This window comes from Lissotriton vulgaris, chromosome 9, assembly GCF_964263255.1.
Source record: "Lissotriton vulgaris chromosome 9, aLisVul1.2, whole genome shotgun sequence".
NCBI classification, from domain to species: Eukaryota; Metazoa; Chordata; class Amphibia; order Caudata; family Salamandridae; genus Lissotriton; species Lissotriton vulgaris.
In genome coordinates this window covers 1,073,081,833-1,073,105,294 of record NC_141697.1, presented here as the reverse complement: position 1 = coordinate 1,073,105,294, position 23,462 = coordinate 1,073,081,833, and the positions used below count along the sequence as shown (strand labels likewise).

The 23,462-nt window shown below is 43.2% G+C and overlaps 1 protein-coding gene across 2 annotated transcripts in view; it reads left to right on the top strand.

Moving 5' to 3' along the window:
* The window catches only part of SLC25A26 (solute carrier family 25 member 26), an 885,107-nt gene that overhangs the window by 666,386 nt on the left and 195,259 nt on the right, over positions 1-23,462 (top strand). For both annotated transcript variants that reach the window (XM_086936841.1, XM_086936842.1), the window contains exon 6: positions 864-908. In XM_086936841.1, the coding sequence (XP_086792967.1) occupies positions 864-908 (45 nt within the window). The remainder of the gene's footprint in view (positions 1-863; positions 909-23,462) is intronic.

The window sequence follows — 23,462 nt, the reverse complement described above, 5'->3', positions numbered from 1 at the left end:
TGATGAATAGAAAAATCGCTGAGTTTGTATTTATTTCACATTGCATGCTACGCTTAAGGTGCTGGGTGGTACACTATACGAAGAAAAATTATTACGAAAAATTGGAAATCTAAAATAACTTGTTTGTTAATAAAAATGTACTAGAACATTGGAAGACAATACTGTGGTAGAGGGTTTACAAACTGATTTAGAGATTACACTTGTGTAAGGCGTTCTTTGCCACAAATACAGTATTCAATTCGAAGTTGTCTGTGGTGTTGCTGACCAAAGCGCCACATTCCTTAAAACATGTGCTGATGTTTTACGCATACTACTATTACAACTGTTCACTTGGTTGTAGTAGGCGGTTATTATTATCCACCATGTTCGAAACTGAACTTCCATCCTTACTGACAAAACTTGTGGACAGTAAATTAACCCATGTTATACAGCGGTGTGACCGGCTATATGCAGTATACTGTTGCAGGGAGAAATCGAAAGCTTGTCTTTTACCAACGCTTCCCAATAAACATACTCCCTTGCCTAATGAACAGACATGTTTGCCACTTTTGTAAGGTCTCACAAATATTGGCACGATCAGTTCTTATGCAGAAAGCTCCTCCAAAAACATGTCTAACTTTAGGAAATATTTGTATGGAATCGAAGATATATTTTGTAAACTAATATAGTATAATTTGTTTTATATATAAATAATATAGCATGTAATTTTGAGTGGATATTTTTTCAAAGACTTGCAAACAAACTGCTTTCCCTTATTGATTTTCAATGTATGTCCATTACATAACTGCCCCCAATGTTTATTTGGTATTATTTTGACATACAATCATGTGTGCTCTATTAATACATGGACGTTTGTTTTACAGATTCCTTTCTCTGTTGTGCAGTTTCCCCTGTGGGAGTATTTCAAGGTAAGCTAAAATGTCTTCTGTATGGCACCTTTTCTAAGGCGGTGATTTTCAAAGTGTTTTGGGGCAAATGGGGGAACAGACATGTTCATGGAGACACAGTGTTGTCACAATAGTTACAAGAAGAGGGAGTGGGGATGTCTTTTGACAGTCAGTCCACTGTAAGCCGTACTGCTGTGATTTTGCTCCTTTCAGCCCAGCGCCAGCAAATGCCTATGTGGTTGCCCACTGCGTCCTTTGTTCTTGCTGCACAAAACCTCTGGAATAGGATGGGAGGAGAATGAGTAGTTCAGGCGAAACCCTACCCAACAATGCATACTTTGAGTTTTTTTGGTGCTGAGTATCAACTATCTGGTTGACTTTCATTAGAGGCACCACACAAAGACACCAACACATCATTTAGGGCACACTTTAGCAGGGAAGAGTAAGTAAGGATGTCGTTGTTTGTCTTGTTGATACCAGGGGTCGTTAAATACCCATTAAAGTACCAAATGTCACACATGCATATAGTGGAAGAGGGGAGTGGCGCATTTGGATTGTGGTTCATTGAAATGGGGGTGGAAGAGCAGTTATGCCAAGCCACAACCGACTATACGAGTGAAACTGTGCAACACACCTAAAACCTATTGCTGCTTTCCTTCAAACACAAAACTATGGAAAAAATATCAAAAGCACCATCAAATATTATTGTTATGAATATTGAAGGATTTTCCCTTAAAGTTTGCTCCATATATTCCCTATATCTGACGCTTGACCTATTGATTGTGCAAAAATATGACTAGTTATGTCATATAAAGGACCCAAGGAAAATGTATTTACTCGAGGATGGCTGAGGATAAAAAGTTGGAGGACTATATATATATATATTTCAAGAAGTTAGAATGGTTACCTTCAACAATGTAATTCTGCATGGGTCAATCAATATACACAAGTACTTTACTGGGAAGGGAAACACGAAATTGTATTTTTTTCATTTATTTATGACATCTCAAGGCACAATGTACACCACCAACTTGGTATCTTTATTCTAATAATGCATGGTTTCTTGGTGAAATAGTTAAGTGTTTGTGGTATTATGGATCTATGTGGGAAAAAAACATATGCACAGAAACATTATTTTGGTATTGTATAGTGCTTGCCAATCCCTTGCACGGCTTAAGGCACTTTTTTGAGTGGCCTAATTGTATTATTTATGTTTTGCCATGTAGCCCTGTCTCTATTGTGGAGCACACTGATTTGCACCGGGAATCAGTACATCCAGCAGGTTAGGTCCTTGTCACTACTGAGTAGACTCCATATACTGTGGTGGCCAGTTGCTACTTATAATACTGTCCACTGCTAAAGATGGTAAATATTAGTAGACATTACTACGTCATTTTGTTTCTGGTGCCATCTCTCGTAATCACCCTTCAAATGGACCTCACACACCTGGAGCACCATTCCTCTTTCACTCAAAATGATTTCTTATGTTTTTAATGCCATTCCATTTTCAAATATGGGTTTCCCGGGTTTTGGTTTGAGATTTCTGCTTAATGCCTTTTTTATCAATAAATGGAACAGTGAAACGTTATGAACTATGGGCACGTAACATTTCTGGAGTGAATCCTTAAATATCTGGCACTTGAATGACATTTCTAATATAGATGATGGGCACAAGTGAAATATGCTTTTAAAGTTCTTCCATTTCCAGTTGGGTTAGATAGTGTAGCATCCCAAGGTCGGAATGATGTTCCTTAGAGAGGCGCCTTTTCTCAAAATAGATTGCAAAAGTTTCAAAGAAAAGAAGGTGTTGACGATCCTCAAAACAAGAGAGATCAGGACTTTACTTATAAAACGCTCTTCTGTATGTTTCCAGATCTAAAGGATTAACTCTTGAATAAGAAGAGGTGTCAAATACACATCTCCAACTTCCTTCGAAGACTACTCTGAGGCTTTCTCCATTAAATTAACCTTTCCTTTCAAATTTGTATTTATTCATTTATTTTACAAATTTCCCGCTCACAATTAGTTTATTTAGTTATTGAGAAGAGAAAAATTGTAAAAACATGTTTTAGATATTTTTAGGGCTGTTAACTTCCCCTGACACTATTTCTCAAACATTGCAGTATTCATCTGCTAACCAAAACAGCAGCAGCGTTTGTAAGTCATAGTTCAGTGCATCGTCACAGAGGCACTTTTAGGGTTCTGTCTACACATTAGTCAGGGGGATTACCCCTAGAAATGAGCAACCTTGCTCTTCATGCTCTAACCAGATACTTCAAACAGTGACGGCAGCCATAAAACAAAAGTGGGGGGATGGACCAGAAAGTTTGTGACTCTTTACACACATCACAAAATAATGTGTTGGTTGAAGGAATCACAAGATGTTAGGGGTACAGTAAAGATCTAAAAAAAAGAAAGCCCTGAAATTTACCAGTTGTGATCATCTGCGCAAATTTAACACCCCCAATGAAATGCTGAAAATCTCACACGTTTTGAAGAAAAAACATGACAATTGACATATTGATGATATCATTGGCGACATTTCACATCGTGTTACTATTGACTTTATAGCTGACATCATTGAAACAGATCACCACCCAGATACTGATTTCTAGATGGTTTTAGGGTCCCCAGAGCTCACCCTCTGGCTGTTCGCAGAAGACTCTTATACTGTGCCTGGCCTTCGATCAGCCTTGGTCCATGCGCATCTTCACATCCCTTGCCAGGATCTGACCAGCTCAAAATATCTACACAATAAACAGCCTAGAACATGGCCATTACTTTACAGCTTAGATCTCGGTCTTTGTGAAGGATGCACATAGAAGAAAAGGCTGGGTTTAATCGGCCAGTCAACAGATGTGAAATAGTGCAATCATTTGCAAGTTTAGTGATGTTCCATGATGTAAATTGTGGGTTTTTTCTGTGATGAGATGATTATTAAGGAGAGTTATGGTTGAATTGCTACCTTTTACTGCATATAATTCATGGCAATTGAATCATGACGTCCCTTCAGCTGGATTTTATTTTTTATTTTTACAACATTCTTTATTTTTGTTGTAAACATACACAGAACATGTGTGTCAACCATCTTTAGAGTGAAAGAACAAAATGTTAGAAGACCTAATACAAATAATATAAAGTACACCTTCCAAGTAAATGATGTATCTTCATCAAAGACAATGTAGCAGGAAAACAGTTAAAAGTAGTAGTCAGTATAGAATATTTAACACAGCCCCCCCCCCCCCCCAAACCTTGACATATTTCTCAGGACATCCCCTTGATTTATACACAAATCGTTCTGCTTTGGCACAAAAATCCATCCCCCACGAGTCAATTGAGTCCCTGTTGGAGCCGATGCTGATCGCCAATGATGTGCAATATCTCTTTTAGGAATGAGAAGGCCCTCGGCCATGAGCAGTCTATTATGACACCTTCCTCCCCACTGGTCCATAAGGTCCAATATTACCATTGTGGACTCTGGCACTATTTGCCTGTGCACCACCTGCAGCATGACATGATACACTAGACCCCAATATCGTTGTGTAGTCGGACATTTACAGATTGTGTGGAAAAGAGATCTCCGCTTGACCCTGCAGCGCAAACAGTGGGGGTGTAGGCCTGACTTCATCCTGTTTAGTTTCCTGGGACTGTAATACACCCGATGCAAATATTTACAGCTGGATTTTTATAGGAATTTCTGATTTTAGTTAACATACCTTATTTTGCCATGTGATTAAACAAACATAACTTAGTGACAATTTTGGGATGTTAATTTGTTGTGATATACGTTGTCCACTGAAGAAAGTAGCAATGGATTCAGACTGCATGGGATATTTATTCATTTATTTATTTGAAGAGTTTTGTATAGCGCTAACTAGACCAGGAGGTTTCAGGGCGCTTTATATGGATGTGGAGTAAGAAAACAGGTGTACTTATTACATCGGTTGTAAGAGAACAAATGACACAAAAACAAGTCCTGTGGAGCATAGAGGGTGGTGGGGGAGGGGAATTGAGCCAGAAGCAGGAAATCAGTCCAAGTCAGGCATACCGGCCATGGAGAAGGTTATACATCAGGGGACCCGTCAAAGTCAACGAACCCACAGTCCGGTTGGGGTCACGGAATCCACAGCATCTGGGGTCGGACTAGCTCTCCGCACCATATAATTTGGTCATGCCCTTCCCACAGAGTCCCCTGCACACAGCCTTTGGTTTTCTGCAGTGGGCTTGGGGCACACACTGCCTACAGTACCCCTACACTGAGAGACCACTGCACATCCCCTGCTCAACTGACACAGACATTAAGCACGGAACATTGCCTTTTACCAGACCATCACCTAGACCACTCCGCCCCCTCCCCCAAGCCCACCTATGCACACACACAGCTTGCTCTGGACTGGGAACATTGCCCGGGTGCCTTTGCCTCCAGAGCCAACTGTGCACAGCATATTGTTCACGTCACAGTTGTTAGTCATGTCTTGCACCCAATACAGAATACTAGGACCCACTGTGTACAGGCTGAAGCCTTTTGTCTTTCCCCCAGACCAGTACGTGGTTAGAATGGCCTTCTACCATGCATAGTGGCTACAGGGCACCGTGCATGACCTTCATCCATTCCTTGCCTCCACTACCATTCGCCTTGATTGAACCTGGAACATGGTGTCAGCTTTTTTCCTCAACCAACATGCAGTCTACCTACCCCAGTACTCAATGGGTATAGCATGTGATCTACAGCTTTTCCCTACACCTAGTGCCCTAAAAGTGACTAGGGAGAGGCTTCAGACGTGCCCATCTGTAACTGGGCACAGGGAGTGGCCTTCAATCACATATTGCACTCAGTTCCCCTTCCTGACTGCAAGCCGGACATAGCTTTATATTGTGACCATTGGCCATATCCTGTAATCATTCCCCCATTCTCAGTGCTCAAGTAGCGATTTTCGGCCTGGCTGGACAGCACAGTCCACTTTACCAATTATGTAAAATAACCATAGAATATGCTTTGGCTGCATCCAAAGAATAATTAGTTTCTCGCCTCATCCTATTGGCTGTGTGATGTATTGTTCCACCTTTCTGGAAGGGCTTTCATTGGAATGTCTGAGGGAATATTTTACATCTGAAAAGTTCACTTAATTGTCATTCATTGTGAAACATTTAATTCTTTCTTTCATAAATGCATTCAGAGTAGAATGTCATACTTTTCTTTACATTTCCCCAGGATTAGCAATTTGAAATAGATAAGATTTTAATTTGCTAAACAGTATTTGTGCATGAACTGCATGCAAACACATTTTTGTATTCCTATGTTGGCATGCATTAGGCAGACCGCTGGTGAAAGAGCCTCCCCACTGCAACACCTCAATGCCCCCCAGCAGCACAGAAGAGAGAGAAACTATGCCAGTGTGAGCTAGGCAGGTCTGGAACTCAAAGACACGCTGCCACCTTAGTAGCACTTCCACATAGGTAACTTGCTAATCCAGAGACCTTCTTATGATTTGTTAAGCGCTCAATAATGGGAAGAATGCCTCTCAGTAGACTGGCAGAGAGACCTCAAAGTATTCCTACCTTTGCATAATGTAAACATAATACAGACAGAATTGAGGTCTTAAAAGGTAACTTTGTCGTCAGATTTAGTCTTTGTAATTCTGCATTGTTTATTAATTACTTGAACATTAAATCATTTTCAAAAATAGAATTTCCATCTTGTGATGCCACTATAAAGACAGGAAAAAAGGGAACACGCAACATTTACAATTAATTGTCTTTCCTTCAGGGCTTATAGTTAATGTAACAAATAAGAAAAACTGCATTTTTAGCATAGAAATTAAGGGCCATATGTATCAAGCTAATTAGCATTCGCAAAGGCCGAAATTCAGCGAATTTCGGCCTTTGCGAATGCTAATTAGCTAAATGGTATGTATGTAACATGTTTGATGCAAAATAAGGAATCGCAACATTTGCTATTCCTTATTTTGCGATTGCACTTAAGGAATCGCACATTTTGCGATTCCTTAAATGCAATGTATCAAAGTAAAAATATTCCAAAAATGCCATTAGGGATTCGCAAATTACCACCAACTTCTAGTTGGTGGTAAGTTGCGAATTCTTTTAAAAAAGCTTTTTTCAAAAAAACCAAAGGTGCCATATGACGCTCATACATGCCCTTAGGGCATGTATGTGCGCCATATGCCCCAAAATCATTTTCAGGGGTGCAGCAGGGTGTTCTTGAGACACCCCTGCACCCTTGAAAATATTCCTAATTTGCGATTAGCCTCCTGGCCCATAGAAATGAATGGGTAATTTGCGATTAGCTATTTGCTAATCGCAAATTAGGAATGGTAAAATTCGCTATTTGGAATTCGCAAAACGGAACTATGATACATATGGCCCTAAGTCATTAAAGTCATGAACCCTGTAATAGATAGAACAGATAGGAACAAATAAATCCCAATGAAAATGAAGTGATTAATAAGAGAAAAGATCAATCTAAAGAAAGATAAAAGAGGAAAAAGAGAAAGACAATCAAAAAATCAAAGCAGCACTACGATTAGATAAGTTTGAATACTAATTCTTCGTGATAAGACTTTTATTATATTATAAAAGTCTTATCAAACTTTTTTCTAATTTCTGGTCTATTTGAAGAAAAGTGTGACTTATCTAATTTTGTTAAAACTTCAAATAATCGCATCACATTTATGCCCAAATGTCTGACAGAAATAAATAACAATGACGTGCGTAACAATAATTATGCAAGTACCTCAATAATTTGAACAGCATTTCAATTAATATGGTTCCAGTTATTAACAACGTATTATGGCCCAAGCATCTGACAAAATTACTTGATTTTTACCCACTAAATGTGATTTGCTGTCCAAAACTTCTTATTCAATCTAAGTTCATCAAAATAAAAAAATAATTTTCATTAATATTTTGTATTTGAGAATCATCAGCTGTTTACATCACTGCACGAAAAATGGAAACTGAAGTACAGAGGATTTACATAGTTATTAAGGGTTCCTATTAGGCTTAAAGGTGAAGCGGCCTGACTATTTTAAGACGAATATATGAAGACATGTCATTAACTTCACACAAAGGTATTGCGCCAAAGTAGTTGGACTGGTGAGGTCATGACGGGTTAATGGTTATGTGGCACAGCTGTGAACACCTTGGTTCACCCATGTCAACGGTTAATTGTAACTAATATCTGTTTCATACTAAAATGCATTATCTTTTAGTTACAAATTCGTTTTTTGGGATACATTTTGTGATGGCTTACATCAATAATCTATTGTGGTAGGTGATTTTTGAAGCTCATTTTCTTTTTTTTAAATATTTTTATTGATTTTACATTATACAGCACAGCATGTGTCAATCACGATTAAAAATGAGGAATAATCAAACCAAAGTTGCAGAGCAACATTACATCGTAGGAAATTTTTACAAGAATGAGCTTTTAACCAAACAGTTTCTTTTGTATAAGGAAGTAAGCAAATGCTGGAAACAAAGAAGAAAAAACAAAATTACCTAGAGAAAACCAATGGATAACACAGTTCGAATAAGGAAATTTGTTGACAAAGTTGTTCCCCAACTACAAAATGTCTGTCAGCTATTTAACCCCTCCCCTGCTGATGACGGAACCGCTCCGTCATCAGCTGCGGTGGCGCTGTGCTGATGACGGAGCGGTTCCGTCATGGCTCGGCCGCCGCGCCTGCGCGGTGCTGATTTCGCGCCTGCGCGGCGCGTTCTATTGAGCTGGGCGTGCCATGACGGAACCGCTCCGTCACGAGCACAGCTCAACCGCGGCTGGTGACGGAGCGGTTCTGTCACCAGCATGCGGCCACCGTGCGGCCGCCCCCCCGCCCTGTTAGCGCTGCGGCGGAATAGCCGCCGCAGCGAAAGGGTTAAATACATAGACTTATGGGCCAATATGCGAAAGTGCTTTCTTCCAAGTGTAGATAGGGGCCCATATTCGTCTACCGAGTAATTTTGCTCTCTTGCCCTTCCTTTCATATTTTCCCCTCTCATGATTAAATACTGAGAGGAGCCGAGCAAGCCACAGCTGAAATGTAGGGGCAGCTTGATCAAGCCATCCTGCAGCTACACAAATCCGTAATACTGCCATAGCCAAGAAGAGAAACCGGAAGGGCACAGTTTGCCCCTGGCTACTATCAACCCCTAGAAGCATTACAGCTGGTGTTAACTTGACTTTTATACCCATGGTAGATTCAAGAAAAACCTGTAATAGAAGATTTTAGTAAATCAAGGTGAGAGCAAATGGAAAACATGTGAATAAGATCTGCATTAGCAGAGTTACAGCTTGGGCAACTAGTGCCCTCCTGCCCTCCCCATTGTGCAATTTTTGCCGGAGTGTAATATAGAGAAAAAACTGTTTTGTAATGCTGAGCCTGAAGCCCAGCAGAGCATAAAATTGTCCGTCCCAGTTCTACAGATTGAGTAAAGTCATCCAAATCCATACTTAACCTATCTTCCCATTATTTTCCATGCTTTTCTAAATCGTCCGGTTTAGTAGCCATTCATTCGGCGTAAATTCCTTTAATAGAGCAACCATCCCCATTTCTTATTACATCCATAGCTTTCACCTTATTGAATCCGCTAGCCCGCCAACTTTTTTACTCAAAGTTCCTAATTTGAATATATTAAAAAAAATATCGAGTATCAATACCAAATTTGTCCTGGATATCCTTAAATTGGAAGAAGCCATCTGAAGCCAATATATCCCCAACTTTCCAAAAGCCCCGCTCTGCCCACTCTGCCATGATGTAATCCGAGATAATTTCTGGCATCGTAGGGTTGCCATATAGTTGGGTATAAAAATTCAACCTCCCAAGGCCTGTCTTCTTCTTAAAGGCAGCCCAGGTTTTAAAGGCTGCCTGCATAGTCTTAAATTTAGTTCTCTTGTAATAGCGGGGCTCGCTAAATTTCAAGAAGAAGGTTACTGCATCCTCATCCACCAGTAGCCTATATGTATCAGGAGACTTAGCTTCACTAGCAGGATCCTCCGGTCTGCCACCCAGCATCCCGCACATATATTGGAGAGCTGCAGCCCAATAATAACATTTTTAATCTGGGACTGCAAAACCCCCTCAAACTAGAGGCAAAGTCATAAAACGTAAAGCCCGCTTTGTTTTGCCACGCGCCCATATAAATCGATTAACCATATTGTCCAGCATGGTAAGCCACTTCTTGCCAAATTCGAGAGGAACTACCCTAAACAAATACAATATTTTTGGTAAATATTTTATTTATTTTATTTATTTATTTATTTATTTTTGGCATTTATTAAGCGCGAACAATTGCCCGCAGGCGTCTCGGCGCTGTACTGTTTTACCCTCCTATATGATCTGTGCAGTTTTTCAGAGGTTGAATAGCCAGGTTTTCAATTTCTTCCTGAAGGACAATAGATTTGGGCTTGATCTTATGGTTTGTGGAAGCGTATTCCATAATCTTGGGGCGGCAGCTACAAAACGTCTGTCTCCCCAATTGACCAATCTGGTCCGTGGCACTACCAGGTCATTCTGTCCTGCAGATCGTAACATTCGGGTGGGAATGTACGGGACGAGATGGTCGCACAGGAATTGAGGCGCTTGATGGTGTAGTGCCTTGTAGACGATACATAGCGTCTTAAATTTGATTCGGTTCCTAACAGGTAGCCAGTGGAGACTCCTCAAGGATTCGGATATAGGTTTGAATTTAGGAAAAAAATTGCATTTTGATCACATTGCGGCGGCCTACCAATGATGAATGCAGGTTATGGAATTTATCAAAATCGCTTTTAGCTTTCTGAACTACCGGGTCAATATTTACATCGACTAGACTATTCAGGTCGTGGGTTATGGTAATCCCGAGATATATCGCTGAGTCTACCATTCGCGGATCAGTGCGGCAGACCTTATCATTGACTACGATCTGGGTCTTCTGATTATACAGGGCGTATCCAGAGATCGCCCCAATAGCTAAAGCTAACTCCTGAACTGCGGTTATTGCTGTTAAAGGATTAGGGGTGACCAGGGCAGCATTGTTCGCATATGCAAGGACCTTTGTCGCTATCCCTTAATAAATAGAAGGCTCAATTTCCCGACCGGACTCAAATTGCCTAATTAGGGGGTCTATGTAAATGGCAAATAAAAGGGGTGAGCAGGGGCACCCCTGCCTAGTGCCCAGTTTAATCCTAAAGGATGCAGTATATTTCCCATTAATTCTGAGATGAGCAGTAGGTGCTTTATACAGACATCTGATGGCTTTAATAAACCCATCTCCGAGGGCAAACCATCTCATAGCTTCCCATAAGTAGTCCCAGGAGACCCTATCTAAAGCTTTTTCTGTGTCCAGCAGCAGCATAGCCATAGGGTTTCCTGAGACTTCTGCTGCATCGAATAAGGTTATTGCCCGACGAGTATGCTGAGTGGTCCCTCGCCCCGGGATAAACCCATGTTTGTACGTGTGGATCGCCTTCCCTATAATGATCTTTAATCTAGTTGCCAAGGCCTTGGAGAAGATCTTTACATCATAATTTATAAGAGTAATTGGTCGGTATGACCCTGGTTCCCAAGGTAGTTTACCCTTTTTTAAAAATTATTATGTCTGGTCCTAACCAGGAATCGGGGACCGAGCCCGCGGATTGTGATAGACATAATAATTCCGCCAGATCAGGTCTGACTCCTTCCAAGAAGATTTTATAAAATTCCAAAGGGATCTGGTCGGGTCCAGCTGCCTTTCCAGAGGGAAGGTTCTACAGGGCACAATAAATCTCATCTTGTGTCCGGGTTGACTCCAATTTACTACTATCCTCTGAGACAATACTGCACAGTGGTATACTGTTAAGATATCCCTGGGCTAAAGTCTGGTGTACTTGGGGACCCTCATTGTATAATCGCTGGTAAAACTGCCGGAACACTTTCTAAACCCCAAGTGGGTCCGTGACTAAGTTTCCGCATACGTCCTTGATCTCATTTATCTCACTTGCTTTGCCTAAGTCTAGCTGCCAGAGTGTGGCCGACCCGTTCGCTAAACTCGTGGCAGTGTTCTCTTTTTGCTGAAAAGAGCACTGCTGCTTTTTTGGCAGCCCGATCCCCGATTTCCACTTTCGCCCAAGCCAGCCTAAGCAAAATATCTTCTGTTACTGCCCCTAAATTTGCAGCTGTTGCCAGCTTCTCTTCAATTCTAGTTAGATTTTTATATAGCACTTCAACCCGTTGTGCTTCCTGCTTCTGTCGAGACAAACTAAAACGGAGTGTCTCCCCTCTAACCCCGGCTTTAAAAGCGTCCCAGACCACCACAGCACTGGCACTGTATCTATTTATATCCCAATAGGTTTTAATCCAGCCTTTCATATGGGAGACTTATTCGGGGTCAGTTAGAAGCCCTCTTTCAAAAGTCCACAACCGCTCGTCCCGAACACCATTTGTAAATGTCAGGGTTAAAACAAGCGGGTTATGATCGGCTATTATCCTGGGATATTTTTGTATTTTGGCCCGGTGCACTAAAGAGTGTGAAACAAAAAAATAATCAAGTCTGTAGACTGCCTTATGTGGAGCGGAAAGAAGGTACTACCTGGATCCTGTCCATTTAAATAATACCAAAGGTCTATAAGTCAATGATTTCCGACTATATTAGAAAGGGCCTTATATACCTTCTTTTTGCGACCAGAGTATAAGTCTCCCATACTGCCCCACAGCCCGCCAAGCCCATTGATGTTAAAATCGCCGCACATTAACAGAGGGGTCGGCCAGTTAACTATTCCAAAACCTTTGGATCGTCGGCAGTGGAGCCATAGACCGAGCACAGAGTGAAAGGCTCCCCGGCAAATAAACAATCCAATATAACCCACCGCCCCATTTATCTAGAAGGTTCTTTTTAACAACTTTTTAACAATGATATCATTACTGCGGGTAAGAATAGCAACCCCTCTAGTCTTGGTGCCTTGTTTAGTGGCCCCAAAAAGCGAAAACCGAGTTGTTCTATGACCCCTCCTCTACTACCCTCTATATTGGTCTCCTGGACACATAAAATATCAATGTGCATAGATTTCAGAATAATGGCCGCCCTTTGCCGCTTGGCCAGGTCATTGAGCCCACAAATATTAATTGTAGTGATTCTAAGATTAGTGAGGCTTATTAAACAGTTTTTGAGTAAGTTTCCTTAGACGTAAACTTATTGCATCTCCATTTCCTAGTTGCCAACCTAGGCGTTTCTTCCTTGCAAAACAAAAGCCCTGCCAACTGATTCCCAAAACTTTTGATACCAAATTTCCTCTTTTATAGTGCTGTGCTGTGCTGTAACCAATCCCCCCCCTCCAACCCTAAACCCTCCCCTGGACAAAGCCCTCCGCCACCCCCTCCCCCCACCTCCTTCTAAGGCAAATAGGTCAGTCATGACCTATGTGTGACGGCTGAACACACGGCTCGGGCCGCTGCATGCCCTCCACCTCCGTGTCCATAAATACTATCACCCCAAGAAAAAAAGAAGGCCCACCTGTGAAGAGCCCCCCTTGCAAAACTAGTATCAGTATACAATAATATGCATACTATCAATTAATAATGATTAACTCCCCCGTTCCCCTCCTAATTTTCAGCAATAATATCAAATATCATAGCATCTTATCCAGCAGCAACAGAATACATCAGACAACATCCCCCCCTCCCCTTAGGACCCTTCAGCTCTGACAAAAACTCTTGAGCCTGGATTTCTGAAAAAAATATACAAACTCAGCCCTTTACTGTGACCTTAAGGGGAGCGGGGTAAAGCAGGAAGGCCTCACAATTCAGCCCTTGAAAAGCGGGAATCAGCTGTCGAAGCCTACACCTCCGCTCCACCATAGCATGGCAGAAGTGCGGACGTGCGAAGAAGGTATGTCCCTCGCAAGTCCGCTTAGCATTGGGTCTTGCAAAGTCTATTATAGCCTGCCGGGTAGAAAGTTCCCAATGTAGATCAATATTGCCCTAAGGCCATTTTCTTGCCCGGGTCAATGGTTCCCCTTCTGTACCATTGGGAATCGGTGGCCACGTTGGACCTCCATGTCCCACTTCCAGTGTGCAAGTTCCGGGAATGCTCCTTTTAGCAAGGATACAACGAAGAGCATTATATTCCCTCCTTTTGTGTTCTCTGCAATCCCAAGTAGGCGGACATTATTTCTTCGTTGCCGATTCTCGAAATCCACGAGTTTCCAGCACATGTCCAGTACCTGCTTTTCCTGCTGTCCTTTGGACATCTGTAGCTTATCCACCGCCTCCTCCAAAGCAACTGTCCTATCCTCTACAAGTGTGACCCTTTCAGCCATTTCCGTGCAGAGTTTGTTTGCTTTGCAAATAGAGGCCTGTAGCTTCTTTGTTGTTTGGGGAGAATTCCTACTTTCAATTCTGGCCTCACTCTGCATTTATTTTAGAGTCATATATACTAACTCCAACGACGGAGGGGGAGCACTGCCAGAGGATGCCCCTAAGCCTCCTGCTGTCTCCTGCTCACCATTCCCGTAACTCAAACTTGTCGCTGATTAATGGCCTTCAGGAAGGGCCTTAAAACATGGCTCTTTGCCCGATAGCGTTCTTTCTCTCCAGTGCTGGTTCTTCCTACTCTTTGAAGTAGTCCTGTCTTATGTTGTTGATGTCTGTCTTTTCTGGTCACTAATTAAAGCGCCGGGACACTCCTTTGGAGTAGCCGTGCGCTATAAAAGACCAACCTAACATCTAACATCTAATCCCATTCCAGATTACGCACTGTATTAGATTCAACTTTTGAGGGACTTGCCTTAGATCTTACTCTACGCCTTTCTGGGATTGGCTTACTGTGGAGTGCTTTTTGGACAGTAGAGGATTCTCCAGAGTCCGTATCATCCATTATGCTGGAATCACTGAGAGCTGCTGAGTCAGAGTCATCGTTAAGGGAAAATAATTTTTCCGTCTCAGGGGAGCCGTGCTCTGTCGTCATCAGAAGGCTGGATATTGGTATTAGTTTAGGATCACAAGAGTAGCATCAGAAGGAAGAGCGTGCTGACCAACCGAGCTAGCACCAGCATTGACTCCTCCGTTGCATTCAGCTTCTTCTGCTCTTTCAAATTCCACCCTATTCTTTTCCTGTGCCTCCGGTGGCTCCTCTAACACCGTGTTGCTCACTGCTATAGACTTCGTACTATCTGCCAACCCAGAGATCGACCTTGGGGGAGCACAACTTGTGAGGGGTCAAATAGATTTACTGAATCCACTGGGTCCGCTGACTCTACTGACTCTGCAGGGGCGGATTGGCAATGCGGGCATTCGGGCATCGGCCGAAGGACCAGTGTCTCCGTGCCCTCTGTGGGACTTTTTTTTTCCCCTTTCCCAGCCACACAGTGAAGCTTCATTCATTTCTCTGTCTCTGTCTTCGTGCTCTCTGTGGACTAGGAAAGGGGAGGGAAAAAAACAGCCCAGAGAGGGCATGGAGACAGAGAAATGAATGCAGCTTCACTCTGCGGCCGCACGATTATCCGCTGTGGCCTCTCCTTCACCCCCCTGCCCTGCAAAGCAATCACGCTGAGGGTGGCTGGGTAGGGTGTGATTGTTTGCAAAAATCGGCCTCCCTGGGGGCCAGGTGTTGCTCAGGCCTTTGAGACATTTTTACCTCGGCCCCCCAGGGGCCCACGCAGCACATAAACAGTATTAGTTTTAACACCTCGCCCACAGCCCTTCACATTCAGGGCATAGTGGGCGAGGAAGAATGGGTCTTGCTGTGGGGGCCAGGAGATCTTTGCAACTTGCACCATCTTCACCTCAGCCTCCCCCTGGCTACCATGGATGACCAAGCAGCTGTGTTTTGTGCTCCCCTGCCAGGACATTGCCCTGAGGACTGGAGGGCTGGGGAGGGCTGATTAATTTACTAATTGCAGGGGCCTTACTGCTATTCATGTGCTCCTGAGCTGAAGGTCTGGGGAGGGCTGAGTAGGTTAGTAATAGCAGGGGCTTCACTGCTTATTAGGTGCTCCTTCCCTGGAGGGCTCGAATAATTTTGTGAAAGAAAGGGACCTTGCTGTTTTTTTAGTTGCTCAGCATTTAGGCCATTGTCACCTTGGCCCTGTGTCCTGTGCAAGAACAGTATCCTCTCACTTTCATTCCTTGTCTGAGGCAAACATCTTAAGGATTTTGGGGGCCCTGGGACAAACATATTTTTGGGCCCCTGTTCGGAACAGATTTGAATTTATAATCCAATTCCTGCTCTTTGATCCCCTCTTTCAGCTGGTCAGTGCACTACCATACTTGTCCAAATTGTTAATGTATTTACATCTAATATTCAAGGACATTGACGTGTGTTTTCAATATTACAACACAGTAACAGCTCACTAAAATTACTGAAAATAATCTCAGTGACATCCTCCCATTTCTCATATGTGATGGCCTGTTCTGTCTCAAAGACATTTTTCTATGGATGTTGCATGAAACAAACACATTTTTCTGCAAAATCTCTGTGATAGGTTCTTACTCATCGCCCATATTAAAAATAAATTTGAAAAAATTGTATTTAAGGAGTATGCATGGTCATTAGGGCAAGATTCTTGAGTAATCCTCAGTCTCCCCATGGCCAAGACTTAAAGGCAGCAACAGATATGAATAAAACTGTGTTTTTTGTATATGGACATCACCTGCTGGCTGTGAAATAAATGTATGACTGGATTGTACAGATACATTTTTCAGCATTCTTTACACCCCAAACTGCCTTTTCCTCGTTTGTGAATTCTTACTTTTGTTATTACATGTTCCATTACCAGAGATTCCAGTCTTACCCTTTCTCCTTGACTTTGTACTAGATTTCTGATTTATGTGATGATTAGAGTCTAGGACATAGCTGGTTGGGAAAGCGGATCTAACGACATTGTGCAGAGCGGTAAGACTGCAAGTAGGTATTTAGTTTTCAGAACTGCAGTCCTCCTAGTCTTTACCAATGTTACTTGCTCTGTAAGCTTTAAAAGGCTTAATTTACTAAATATTTCTCTACAAATTAGACCTCAAAGAGTAACCAAATGGTGTTTCATGAAAGGGCACACCTCTTGAATGTGGGCCACGCCCCTTGAATGTGAGCCACTTTTTTCGACAGTGCCCGGGCCAAATTGTGATCCCAATCCGACCCTGTGACTCTGCTATGCCTTTTGTGTCGTTTAGATCATTTGCTTTTTTAATTCTGGCTGATTTGCTGGCAATGTTTCACTTTGATTAGCCAGAAGTAACTCTGGCCCCCCCTGGAGATCCTGCTCCTGTCCGGGTTTTGCGTGTAGCCATGCAGGTGAGCCCGGCTGAACAAGCACTCCTTTTCCCCATGTATCTGTCATGTCCTCTGCACCTGCTAAATTCTTTTTTATCGTTTTTTTGTTTGGGCTGTGGAAAGAACAGGTGAGGACAGGAAGAAAGCTTCCGTTAACGTTGGCTGGCGCAGCGACCCCTCCATAGCAGCTGCTGCTGTTCGAAGCCGGGTCCCTCCTGCTGCACCGGCATCCTTAGGACTTTTGGCACAGCCCCGAAGATACGACGGCCAGAACGCGGGAGCAGTGAATGTGTCGAGTCAGTAGATGATATATGACAGACACCAGCGTTGTTTTCAGCGGAGTTCTGGCATCAACCAGCCTCATGCCAATCCGTGGGGGAGATTCACAACGAGAGGTAATATTAGTTTAGCATCCAGTTACAGCGCCGTGGAGGACGAGGAGCTGCAGCAACCCCTGACACGGTCAGTCCGCCATCTTGCCTATTTGAAGCTCATTTTCACCGCTACAAAATTTCAATACTGAAATATGAAAAGAGAAACCACTTCCTCAAACACTGCCTTTAAGATCCTAGGCAAATGACTTCTCAAGGTTGAGGACTATAATTTAGAAAGAAACTAATGCGAGATGGTAGCTTACAGTGGAGGAAGTATGTTGGTGAGCAAATACTTAAGATGTTTTTCACTATTGTGCGAATGCTTCGACTTTTTTAATACTGCACTATTAAAAAAGTGTTATGCCAATAAAAAGCTCAGAACAACCATAGAGATTGAAACATTGATGTCGAGTGCGGAGTACGCTCCTTATGTCTTTCTGGCTTACGTAATGGCGCCAGATAGAAATACGGTCGCCATTATGCAGGGGCGGCTCCTTCATTTGAGTGGAGGCGGTCGCCCCACAAGCCCCAAGGCTGTAAAATAAAATGGTAATAACGTTTATTTATTCCCGTTTTATTTTTCAGTAACCCATCCTGAACTAAGTGTCAGCACAGGGCGGGGCCAGTGCTGCCAAGTGGCAGCAGCAGGTAGCTGTGACAGTGTGCTGTAAAATGCGCATGTCTCTTTGGCTGTCTGACTTGGGCTGGCCAGCCAGGCATGCACATTTAAAAGTTCTCCAACCTAGCTGTCTTAGGAAGCTGGGTTAGAGAAAGCGCAGACCTCCAGTGCTCTTAGGAACGCTGGGAGAGGCTGCTCTATCCAATCTTGGAGCTGCTTTCATGCTGTGAATAATGCCCTTGATTCTGTTAAGATGCCAACGCTGGGTTCTCTTTTTCCACAAAACAATCATCATCCAGAGGACACAGGGATGACAAGGATCATTTATTTTCTATATGCCTGCAACATTCACCATGTGACTTACAGAAAATACCATGGACATTCTCCAGGGAAAGGCAAACAAGATCATTTATACTTTCAAAAAGAAGGTGAAAATGAGGCTCTCAAAATCTTTGAGAAAGTAGGATGCTCATGAAAGATGGCGGACACATATGTTCTATGAATGTTTATGCTAAAATAATAAAGAAAGTTGCATTAGCAGAAAGAAAAGCAAATTTTTCACGTGTGTGTGTGTGGAATATTTTCCTCATGGGGGCGTTGCCAGTAGACCAGCGTTCCGAACCATTGCATTTGATTTTAAGTATTAAAGAAACATTTTTCACAGATCCAAAACTGGCGAGCGTGTGCACATAATGGAGCCGTTCAGGCAGTACTTTGCTACTTTTCACCTCCCCAGAGCAAGTGCCGTTTGGTATCACAGAAATAGGTATAATGCATTTACTATCTTTTTTAAGTCGACAAACCTTCTGTGAGTTTGGGGCTCTTTGCGGCTATTGCTCTAATCCACTTTATCTCCATTGCTGCCCTCTTCCACTCAGTGACGTAACCCAAAATGATGCGGCCCCCGTGCAAAATGTGAGGTCCTGAGTGTCCCATATCTCACAGATATTCACTGCCCTTGGACAGAATGGGGGCCCCTTGAAGGATTGGTGGCCCACTGAAGGGTTGGGGGAAAGACCGGCTCCAGAATTTTGGCCCTAGGAGGCCCATGAAGCGGCTCAGGTATGCCATGAAGATGCACATAAGAGCAAGCAAAAAAAAACAAAGAGGTTGTGTAACATCTGCTGGTTTAGGCTCTGACATCTGTTGATATTTTGACAAGTGGAAAAAGTTACATCTCTTAGTAATGTAGAGTTTAATGTAGGGGACCATTAAGCATGTCCTGTGCTCAGTGCCTTACTTGTACTGCAGGGGGAAGCATTTGCCCCAGGGTGAAGGTGCCCAATGGGTACTGGATGCTAGGCACTTGAGCACAAGGCCTGAGCACTAGCCGTTGCCTGCACCAGTACTCACTCGGCATAAACATGTCCTGTTACCACAGGCTATGACCTGTGAATCATGGAGCGCTATCTCACCATACCTAACCATAAATGGTGAAAATCAATGTATTTAAAGTTCTGAATCATGATTATAATAATGTCCTTTTGGCATTGATTTCAAAATACATGTTTCACAGGAATGTTGTTAAACCTATGCGAAATTTGCTTTCCATAAATCTTTGGGAATTACACTAGCCCTGTGAATTATAGATTTCAATTTTTGACCAGGATACAAGGTTTTATAGTATAACACAGCATACAGCTGTAGGGTGCAGTAGTGTTTTAAAAGTATATTTTACTTTTTTTTAAAAAATTGTAATCTAAGAAATGGCATGTCAGATAACTTGTTATAAAGTTCGGCTGGAATGTACAAACCACTCTGCCTCGTGATTATCATGTCACAGGAACCCCTCACTCGCATCGTAGAACTAAACGTGTGCAAAATATAAACTTTGCTTGTGTGTTATCCCACTGCATATTCAGCTGCAGGAAACTGTTATACTATGCTCTCACTCTGAGATGAGTGAAGGAAAGGACACACAATAGCCACTGTCCAACAAGATGCATAGTTGTCCTTCCCAACTGACAAAAGTCCTGCTTCTAGTTGGTGGTAATTTGTGAATTCCAAGAAAAATTCACTTGTTTGCATTTTTCTAGGTGGCATGTGGCGTACATACATGCCCTTAAGGCATGTATGTGCGCCACATGTGCACACATGCATATTTCAGGGGTGCAACATGGTGTCTTTTTGGCACCCTTGAACCCTAGAAATTGCTTGCGCAATTTGCGAGTACCTATTCATTCCTATGGGCCTCTAGGCCCATAGGAATGAATGGGAAGCCATTCCTTATTTGCAACTCGCAATTTGCAAAACCTACATACATTGTATTTTGCGAGTCCATATAGCGAATCGGTAAAATTCGCTATTAAGGACTCGCAAAATACAATGTTGATACACCTGGCCCTTCGTCTTCCTGCATGGTTGAAATTAGGGAAAATTGCAAACCTTGTTTGAACTACCCCCGCCGCCCCAAAAAACACAGTCTCGATAATTTTCCACCATTTTTTATGTGCACCTGTGATTCAAGTGGATGATTTTTGTGCATGTCAAATTTGGGGAAATTTGAAGTGGACTGTTTTGAGGTATATTCGCTCCTGATATATTATAGAGTCCCATGCTAAGAGTTCATACCACAGTCTCAAAAAAGCATTTTAAATGATGAAATCTCCAATGAATGCTCAGCAGATTTCACATATACTAGCACTTGATATGACAGCATAATATATGTATTGCTGTTATCTATCAAGATTGAATTCTGTTAATTTGGCTGAATATTTATTGTGTAGAAAGCATGTGGGTGTTTTTAAGGGAATTGGTTGCTTTCCGGGCCCATGAATTGGAGGACCGTTTGTATAAAGCCACATTTTTCAGGGAAAGTGACCATAAAGCAGACAGCTGTTGTCCACAAAAAGCCCACTGTGTTAACGTCACAATAACTGTCATTCACATTGCCTGTGCACAATTTCAAAGGCAATCCCAACACCATCTGCGCACATTTGTGAAATAAACTACTAACAGCCCTGCACAAGTTCTGCTTTCACTCCCGTGTTTACTGTCAGATGCTTGAAAGGTCTCAAATTGTGGGGAAAGATTAATTTACAAAAAACACAGCGTTGTTTTATTGCAGCACCCGACATCTGTCGAAAAATACATAACACGACGGTTAATATTGTATAATATGCACAGTTAAAACGTCCCACAAGGCCTTTCGTAGGGACATTTTCTCCTCTGGGGCAATTTATCTGCTCGGGCCATATATCATAATTATGCCACTTGTCTTTGTTCCCGAGCAGTACTTAATTTGTAAAATAAAGAGTGCCGGAGCCGATGCACTGCTCAGAAGCCCGCGCGCAGAATACCAAGGCTGGTGGTCTTAAATCCACCTCGTGCCTCTTTAAACCTCTACCACACTCCCTTCCCCTTTTATCTCACTCCTGCAGGTTCTGAAGTTCTCCCTTTGTGGCAGTCTCGCATCTTTCTGTTCCTCTGTATTTCCTATCTCTGTGTTTTTCTCTCGGTAAATATCTGATGAGGAAAAATAAGAGCCGCTCCCCAAAAAGAAGAGCCGGTGGCCCCCACCGACAAACTTCGGCTCAAAATAAGCACTGTTACCGAGCTACGCAAGGCTGTGGTCCCAAATTCACAAAGCCAACGATTAAATATTCGAACCCCCAGATGTATTCCTTTATTTGGAGTAGTATTCTGACTCCGAAAAGAATGTCAGGAGTGCTGCTGGAAATGTACGATAGTCGTAGGTTTCCTCAGCACTCCGATGCTTGATACATGTGCAGAATTTACACCAGGAAAACATCTGAATGCGTTAACAGCAATAAAATTAGCATTTTCAGGATTAACTTTGTTGTGCCTCAATGAGAAATAATTTCCCAGTGGTAAAATCCTTCCTACAAACTAAATATATATGGAGAGGTGCTCTCTTACTCTGCTCGTCCTGGAAAGGTGCATGCTCATGGCTTTCAAAGGAGTACATTTGTGCAAAACTACCTGCAAATTGATTATTATTCTGCGGTCTCTAAAATGTGCACGGCCATCCACACTGGAATGTGTAATGTCATCCACACTGGAATGTGTAATGTTCTTGTTTCCTCCCCCAAAGTTGACGCTGCAACCTTGGTACTGGTTTAACCGTGCTTTATTAGATACGTCTATCCCTAAAGAGCGCCGAGCCTCTACTGCCCGTACCGGCTCTTCGCGCCACTGGTTTACGCAGCGCGCGCAGCCTTACGCGGGCGTGGCACGTCACGTGGCTTACGTGACTTGCATACACTAGAGCGCGCTACTACATATCTCCCCTTTTTTCCAACGCAAAAGCTATAACTCACAGTCCACTGTTCATTTCATAGTCTCTGAATTTGGCTGGTTTGACCACCACCCTACCCCTGCGGGTCAGTCTTACCGGGGTGTTGGTGGTCTCACATTCGTTGCTTCCTTCACTCGCCTGCGCGGCCGCGCCTCCTTCTCTCTCATTACAACATCCTCCTGCCCTCTGCTCCTGATCATGTTCCACTGTCTCTAGTCCTTGTGAGCCTTCTCCGCCCTCCCCAGCCGTGGTCTCTGGGGGCTCCTGCTCGGCTGACTCAGTCTCTTCATCTCCGAAGTCTTGGCGCTTTGGTCCCAGTTTAAGATCTTGTTGCATCTTGCCATGCGGTCCTGCGACCACACGCTCCCGTCGCTCAGCAAGGCTGCCCTGCCCAGGACTTCTTTCACTTGCATGGGCTTGCTATATTTGCTCTCCCCCTTCCTCTGCGCGGTGGCCAACCTTACTCGTACCCACTCTCCTTTCTCTAGGCCTGTACTCCGTACATTTCTTCTGTTGTCGTAATGTTTAGTGTAGACTGCCTGAGCCTTCTCAAGGTTGGCTCGCACCACGGCGGGGGACCATTCGCTCGTGACTGTTTTTTCTTTTCACACTCTGTTGTCTTGTGTAAATGGTTCACGTCCTCTCAATATCTGAAACGGGCTGTAGCCCGTGCTTCTGGGAGTGATCCTATAGGCCCAGACCATGTGCCAGATTTCCACTTCCCAGTCCTTGTCTTCGGATATGGCAGCTTGGATCGACCCCATCACCACCCTGTTGAACCGCTCCACTAAGCGGTTCCCGGCGGGGTGGTATATGGCTGTGTGTTTGGCTACAATGCCATTCCTGCTCATGAAGTTATTCCACCTCTCTGACTTGAACTGGGGTTCGTTGTCGCTAAGCACCGCCTTAGGGATACCTTCCCTCACAAATGTATCTGCCAGAAACTTGATGATGGTTTCTGCGTCCATGGTCTCTCCTATCATTATTTCAGGCCATTTCGAGTACCGGTCCACCATGACGCACACGTACTTTTGAATTCCTCGTATGTCCAGAATTGGGCCCAGGATGTCCACACTCAGTTCCTC